Here is a 7,915-nt window from a genome sequence, read left to right on the forward strand (position 1 = left end):
CCGCGGCCGCCGCTCCCCAGGGCCCGGCCGAGCGCTCGGCGCGCGCAGAGGGACAGGGGGCGGAGCCTGCGCCGCTCGCGCTCCTCGGCCCATGGGATGAGCGCGCGCCACCAATGGGGAGCCGCGGGACGGGCGGGGCTCGGCGGGGATTGGCCGGGGCCGTGGGGCGGGGGCGGGGCCCGGAGGGGCCGGGGCCGCTGAGGGGCCGCGGGGGCGGCAGAGCGGGAGCGGCGGCGGCGGCGGCGGCGCGGAGCGGGAGCGGGTTCGGGTTCTGGTTCTGGTTCTGGTTCTGGTTCTGGTTCTGGTTCTGGTTCTGGTTCTGGTTGGGGAGTGATCCCCGGCGAGGGAGTGACCGGCCTCCGGCGGGGGACTGACAGAGCCCCGGTGAGTGGCCCCGGGCGTGTGGGTAGGTGCGTTCCTTCCTTGCCGTGTGTGGGATCGGGCCTGGAAGGGAGCCAGCCGCGTGGGCAGAGGGGAGCGGCGAGCCGCCTTCCCCTCACATCGCTTCTGAAAAGAAGTCCACGGGGGGAGGACTAAAGGAAATGGCCTTATGGCGAGGCAGTGGAAATTCAGATTAGATACGAGACAATTTTTTTTCGCTGTTGGGGTGGCCAGGCGTTGGCACAGGTTGCCCAGGGAGGTGGTGGTTGCAGAGGGTACGGTCAGGCTCAGTCAATGTCCAGGTAAAGGATCAGGTTGGCGGCGATGAGGCACGTCGAGCCGGGAAGTCAGTCCGTATTCCAGATTATAGGATTATGATCTTTACCATAAGAAGTGTTTGATCAGACCGAAAGAAAGCTGTAGTGCATGTTGCACAGAGAGAATCAGGTGTTGCCGAGTAAGTCACTCTCCATTCCCACTGATTTTTTGCTTGGATAGGATTCTGTCTTGTTTTCTGTGGTGTAAATGACATATATGGAGCAAAGAGTCGGGGCAAAAGGATCCAATTGACAAGGTCCAGTACAGGTACTGTTGTAGCAGTAGCAATTTCTCAAGTTAAGAAAGGCAGTTAAATTACAGGACTTTATTTCCAGAGGTTTATGAGAATATGGTGAAACTTTTTTTCTCCTTTTGCCTGTATGTGCAAGTAATAAGCCATATGTTATCTGTGCATCTTAAAAGAAATTTCCAAGTAGCAAAAAGTTTACGGGATTACTTTGATATAACTGTTTTGGTTATGTTTTGCTGAATGTAAGTTCATAAGGAATTGGTAAGGATTTTTTGCCTCCTCTCCTCCACCCCCAAATTTCACATGGTCTATAGGCTATATAATAAATTTTAGTAACTTTTATTTGTGATTGTCTTGTAGAGACATAAGACTTACTGTGAACCAGCTGGAGTAATAGGATTCATATTTTCTTTCCTACAGGGCGTCATGGCAGCCCATCAGGAGAAAAAACTTGCTGAAGAAAGAAAACACCAAAACATGCAGAATGATACTAAAGCATCCCAAGGACAATGGGGAAGAGCATGGTGAGAGAAGCCAATGATCCTAACCAGTCCTTGTATTTCCAATTGCTTCATTCTTACTCTTAGAGATGCTGTATTCCTTTTAAACTTCCCTCTGTTAATAACAGATTGTTTTCTTGTCCTGCTCTGAAAGCTCGTGGATCATTTGCTGTAGCAACAGGGGCTGAAGAAGAGTTCTTCAAGTTTTTTAAGGCAGAGAGTTTGCTGGGTTGTTGAGGTTAAAACACAGTCCTTGCAAAACAGAAAAGCAAATCATAACACTTGGTAACATTTCTAGTTCCTTCAAGGAAAGAAATATTTCATGAGATCTGGAAAACAAGCATCCCAGCATCTGTGGCATTCCCAGCTGATCAGTCCCGCTGTAGCAAGATTGAGGATGCATCTCCCAGTTCTCCAAGAGCTGAGTAGGTATTAGTAGGGCATTGGACTGCAGCTGGGAACAGCAAAAGTGGCTGGCACAGCAAGTTCAATGTATGGCTGTCCAAGGTCTGTCTTTTGCAAGTTTCCAAGCTTTGCATCATGTTCTTGGGATTCCATTATCACTTTCAACCGAATACTCTACCAGTTAGAGCCATGATTGCCATCAAAAAGGTGAAGTCTGTAATAATAATCTGGTTTTTGGAGGGGAGATTTTCTCTCATCTCTTGCTCTGATCAGCTAGTGTAGTTTTAGAGGAGTTTGTGGTAAAGTCTGTTCTGTGCTGATTTTTTAATGGCTGTTTGACCACCAGACATGTCTGTGCCCTGAAGACATTTTCAGTTTTCATCCAGTTAGTCTAGAAGGTCCACTGAAAAAGTTATTTGATGTAACTCATCTCTCTGAAACCTGGGCAAACAAAATGCTCTGTTTTGGATTACAGGGAGGTGGACTGGTTTTCCTTGGCAAGCATCCTTTTCCTGCTCGTGTTTGCACCACTGATCGTGTATTACTTCATCATGTCCTGTGACCAGTACCAGTGCTCTCTGACTGACCCACTGCTGGACTTGCTGACAGGGAATAAACATCTGTCTGACATCTGGAACAGGACTCCCACACTGACCTATAGGGCTGCTGGCATCTATTCCCTTTGGGTCACTTTCCAGGTACATTCTTGAGTTATGATCTGGATGCCGGGTCTGGTTTCTCACACGGCTGTTGGATGAATCCTTTTGCACAAAGGATAGTGGAATGTTGAACTGGCATTTACTCTTTGGTGTTTCCCACTTTCCAGGGCTTTTTGGAATCCAAAGGAAGCTTATGTACTTGGAAAAGAAGCATGTAGGGAATATACGCAAATATTCCTTGTGTGACATATGCCTTAATGAGGTTTTGAAGAAAAAGCAACTTTATAGCAGTATCCGTTGGTTTTAAATTCATACACAAGAAATAGATAAAAATAAAACGACGAGGACCTGAATCTAGTTACCAACTGTCCTGCCTCCCCACCAAAAAAGGATGGCAGCCTTACATGAAGTACATCTTTGAGCTGTCTCAAAGCTTAGATGTATTACTAGTCTAAAATCCCAACAGCTAAATATTGCCATATTTGCTTACCCAATACTTAATAGAAACTTAATAGAAACATTCTATTTGGTATGTGTATGTAAGGAATAGTGTTTTGAGGGATTTTGTCTCGTCTGTATTTACTGTGAATACATCCTCTCTCTTCTAGGTGGTTTTGTACATGTCCATCCCTGACTTCTGCCATAAAGTTCTCCCTGGATATGTGGGAGGTGTACAAGAAGGTGCTGTCACCCCTGCTGGTAAGGTATTCCTTGGAATACACGGACACCGTGCAATCTTCTGAAATGATAGTATTTCTGTACCTAGAGTGTTTAATAGCCCATGTGTAGCCAGAGGAAACGTGGGCAGAAGTGCTCTCACCTTCCTCCCGTGTTCAGTTCAAACAAAAATAGAAAGCAATCGATGTCATCTTTTAGAAGAAGTGATAGCATTTCTATCTCTTAGAATTAGTATAACTGTTGATCTGGTAGGCACCATACCAGCAGTGAAAAAGTACTGGTTGATGACTTTGGCACTTGAAATTGTCAGTTGACTGTAGCTGTCCAGGACTATTGCTGGTATTCGACAAGATAGTTTTACCTGCTCAAGCTCCATGAAGCCAAGGGACTTGAACAAAATGTGGGATGTGAACTGTTAGGAGAAGTGGTTTGTTACTCTGGTCAGTTTTGGGGGAAAGCCTAAATTCAGTTTTGTGAGGAGAAAAACTCAGCCTAACAAAGCCTAATGGGTACAGCAGAGTTTAATGGAACACTCAGAAAAGTGCTTTAAGGTATTGAATTGGGAGGACGAGGAGAGAGAAGTTGTTTCATGAGCGCTTGATTGAGCTTCTGTGTATTCTGTGCATAGCCATGTGAATTAAAAGCTGCAGTAATGCGGGGTCAGTAACACTCGATTTTTTTTCTTCATCTTTTAGGTGTCGTGAATAAATATGAAATCAATGGACTTCAGGCCTGGATCATTACCCATGTGCTTTGGTTTGCAAATGCTTCTTGCTTCCACTTCTTCTCACCTACCATCATTTTTGACAATTGGATTCCTCTCCTGTGGTGTGCCAATATCTTGGGATATGCAGTGTCCACGTTTGCAATGATTAAAGGCTACTTTTTCCCTACCAATGCCAAAGACTGGTATGTGAATTTTAGTAATGAGAGAAGACGAGGTAATCCGAGATTAAAACTGTTAAATAAAAACCGGGTCTATCAATTGAATGACAGAATATATTTCACTGGCAGAGAGAGCTGAGCCAGTGTATGACAGTGGTTCTTTGCTTCACTAGCACCATCCCCTGTGTTTCATGCTGCACACCATGGGACTGGCAGCCTCAGTGTCACAGATACACCCATCCTAGAAATAGTGAGACTGTTCAGAAGTGTTAGCAAGAGTAAACTCGGGCACTTCTGAAACTCTACAACTTATGTCTATTAATGTAATACTTCAGCTGGGTCAGCTTCTGTTACCTTGCACAGCGTTACATGCTTTGATGATTTTTATTATCACTACATCAAATTAATCTGAATTGTGTAGTCAGAGCAGTAATTACCTGTATTTGTGTAGAACTCTGTACATTTCCAATTTTTTTATGTTTTACAGCAAATTCACTGGAAACTTCTTTTACGACTACATGATGGGGATTGAATTTAACCCTCGAATAGGGAAGTGGTTTGATTTCAAGCTGTTCTTCAATGGGCGCCCTGGGATTGTGGCCTGGACTCTGATCAATCTTTCCTTTGCTGCCAAACAAGAGGAGCTGTATGGCGAAGTGACAAACTCCATGATCCTTGTCAATGTCCTTCAGGTAAATTCCAAGGAGGAAATTAGGAAACCAGCTAGGAAGTAAACTAATATTAAAGTAGGAAAAGAAGTCCTTCTATGGAAATGAAAATGAAGTGTTTTTTCCTGGCCTGAAACAAGCTCATTCAGTGATGGTGTGCTGGGACTTCTTTGGATTTATTGCCTGATCTGTGGAAATGGAAGCCTGCTCAATAGGAGCTCTATCGGCCCTCTTTGTAACGCTGTGACTCTAAGCTGAAGAGAGATTGGGCTGATCAACTGTGAGTTCACTTCCCAAGCGTTTGTCCTTGAGTTGTACACTTGCCTTAGTCATCCTACTGTTGCTTTATCTGTGTAGATAGATAGATAGGTAGGTAGATATTGTGTATCCACATAGCTTGTATTTATGTGATAGTTCTTCCTAACTGTGTTCAGAAACGTCTGGTTTTGAAGTGCTAACATAAAAACACCAATGAGTTGTGAGATCACATCACAAGGCAGCACAGACATTAGGCTGATGCTGTTAAACAGGGTAACTGGTGACAGTGCTCTGTTATTACTGTGAAATTATTCTGTTGCAGGGTATCTATGTTCTGGACTTCTTTTGGAATGAAGCCTGGTACTTGAAAACCATTGATATCTGCCATGATCATTTCGGATGGTATTTGGGCTGGGGAGACTGTGTTTGGTTGCCTTACCTCTATACTTTGCAGGTAAAAATGTGTACACTGTGGATTTGGGCTAAGAGGAAGGAAACTTTGCAGAAACATTCTTCTCAGCATGTTAATGTGTACCTTGAATGTTCCTAGGCGGTTTGACTGTTGAGAAATCCTTGCAACATTCTTTGTAACAATTCCTGGGTAGGAAGGCTTCCTGTCCGTGCCCAGATTGGACATCTTTTCCTCTCCTGCCCTTCTTTTGTGCCTCTTTCTGTCACTGTCTGTTGTGTCTGTATACTTTTCTGAATCCTTTTGGTTTCCTTTTTTTCTAAATCCTTTCCGTTTCCTTTTTTTTTTACTCCTGCTTGTTGAGGGTCTTTTGGTTAGCGGTGGTTTGTTTGTGTTTTGTTCCTTGCTTTTTCCTTCTGTCCGGTTTGCATCCTTGCAACTTCTCTCTTCTTGTTTCAGGAAGAAGTGCAATTTTGGAGAGAGAAAGAGAGAAGGAAACTGTTGGATGCAGAGTTTTTTGAAAGTTTTCTGCAGTTTTACTGTTGCAGTAGATTTTTCTACTCTTTCTTCTGGTCTGTTGTGGGCCACTGTAGTCAAGGAATTGGTCTGGCATGCTGAGCCTCTGTTGGAAGTAAATGTCTGATTGTTTTTGTGCTCCCCAGGGTCTGTATTTGGTTTACCAGCCTGTCCAGCTGTGCACAGCCCATGCCGTAGGGGTCTTGATGCTGGGTTTGCTGGGCTATTCCATCTTCAGAATGACCAACCACCAGAAGGACCTCTTCCGTCGTACCAATGGCAAGTGCAGGATCTGGGGGAAGAAGCCAGAGTACATCGAGTGCTCCTACATGTCCGTGGATGGGACCAAGCACTACAGCAAGCTGATGACCTCTGGCTTTTGGGGCTGGGCACGTCATTTCAACTACACGGGAGACCTGATGGGCTCGCTGGCCTATTGCCTGGCTTGTGGCTTTGAGCACATCCTGCCTTACTTCTACATCGTTTACATGACCATTCTGCTCACCCACCGCTGCATTCGGGACGAGCACCGTTGTTGCAGCAAATATGGGAAGGACTGGAAGCACTACACTGCTGCAGTGCCCTACCGGCTCCTACCCGGCATATTTTAAGGCTAATGCAGGATCCAGGGGAAAGAAAAAAGAAGAAACATGCAGGCATGCCATGTTTAAAGTGTTTAAACTGAAGTGGGGCACTGAAATGTCCCCATTTTTTTAGAGGATTCTTTTAATTGGAATACCCCTCTTAATCTCCCCATTTCCACATTAACTTGGAGCTGGAGAAAAGTTACATATGTTGAGATTCCTGAGAAATCCCGAAGCTGGAAGATGGCTTTACCCTTGATTGTAGCAGGGTCCTGGAAGCAGTTTGCAGTGGCTCAGGAGAGGAGGAAAAGAGTTCTGTCATCTCTTTAGGAAAGAAGTTGTCTGATGTAGTTGTGACCACCAAAACCTACAATCAGGAACAATGACAAAGGAGGTTTGACTGTTGGCTGCTTGTCAAGAGATGAACGGTGGAAATGCTGAACTGCAGAACCTGGTCTGAAATGATTGTTATCATCTAAACCAAAAGTGAAAACCGTTACAAATTAGTGACATTTTCAGCACCTGACTATATGGAACATAACCAATTGAGTATTATTTTGGTACTGAAACCAGACTTAGTGAAGCTACTGAACTGCACTGGTTGGGCTGGAGTAGAGTTAATTGTTTTTTTTTCCCAGTAGCTGGTATGGGCGTAGTTTGGGATTTGAGCTGAGACAGTGTTGATAACACAGGGATGTTCTCAGTGTTGCTGAGCAGTGTTTACACAGCATCAAGGCCTTTTCTGCATCTCACCCCACCCACCAGCGAGTGGGCTGAGGGTGCACGAGGAGTTGGGAGGGGGGACACGGGCAGGACAGCTGACCCCAAGTGACCCGAGGAATATCTCATTCCATATGGCATCATGGTCAGCACATAAAGCTGGAGGAAGAAGGGAGTGGGGGATGTCAGGAGTGATGGTGTTTGTCATTCCAAGACACTCTTACATGGGATGGAGGCCTGCTTTCCTGGAGATGGCTGAACATCTGCCTGCAGGTGGCAAGTGGGGAATTGATTCCTTATTTTGCTTTGTTTGTGTGCAGAGTTTTTCCCTTTACCTATTAAATGAATGTGTTTATGTTAACCTGTGAGTTTTCTCCCTTTCCTGATTCTCTCCCCCATGCCACTGTGGGGGAGTGAGCGAGCAGCTGTGTGGGGCTGAGTTGCCAGCTGGGGTTAAACCATGACAGTCCTTTTTGGTGCCTAACATGGAGCTCGAAGGGTTTGAGATAACAGCATTGTTCCAGATTGACTGGAATGCATGGGATCGGATTTATAGCTGTTGCTGCTGTTGAGCTGTCAGGCTCCTGTGCTTGCCATGGGGCTCACTCTCTGCATATTGCAGGGCTCATTAGGGGCTTCATTTTGATTTTGCTGCTAGCTGTAGTGCTTCTCCTCTTCCTGGGC

The 7,915-nt window shown here is 45.3% G+C and overlaps 1 protein-coding gene across 1 annotated transcript; it reads left to right on the plus strand.

Moving 5' to 3' along the window:
- The first annotated feature begins 218 nt into the window (after positions 1–218).
- Positions 219–7,592, plus strand: DHCR7 (7-dehydrocholesterol reductase). The gene is made up of 8 exons (XM_069016430.1): positions 219–384; positions 1,370–1,473; positions 2,330–2,552; positions 3,122–3,212; positions 3,887–4,100; positions 4,564–4,768; positions 5,325–5,456; positions 6,074–7,592. Exons 2-8 carry the CDS (start codon positions 1,376–1,378, stop codon positions 6,536–6,538), a joined length of 1,428 nt encoding a protein of 475 aa, XP_068872531.1. The 5' UTR covers positions 219–384; positions 1,370–1,375; the 3' UTR covers positions 6,539–7,592.
- The last annotated feature ends 323 nt before the right edge of the window (positions 7,593–7,915 follow it).

This window comes from Aphelocoma coerulescens, chromosome 5 (assembly GCF_041296385.1).
Source record: "Aphelocoma coerulescens isolate FSJ_1873_10779 chromosome 5, UR_Acoe_1.0, whole genome shotgun sequence".
Classification (NCBI taxonomy): Eukaryota; Metazoa; Chordata; class Aves; order Passeriformes; family Corvidae; genus Aphelocoma; species Aphelocoma coerulescens.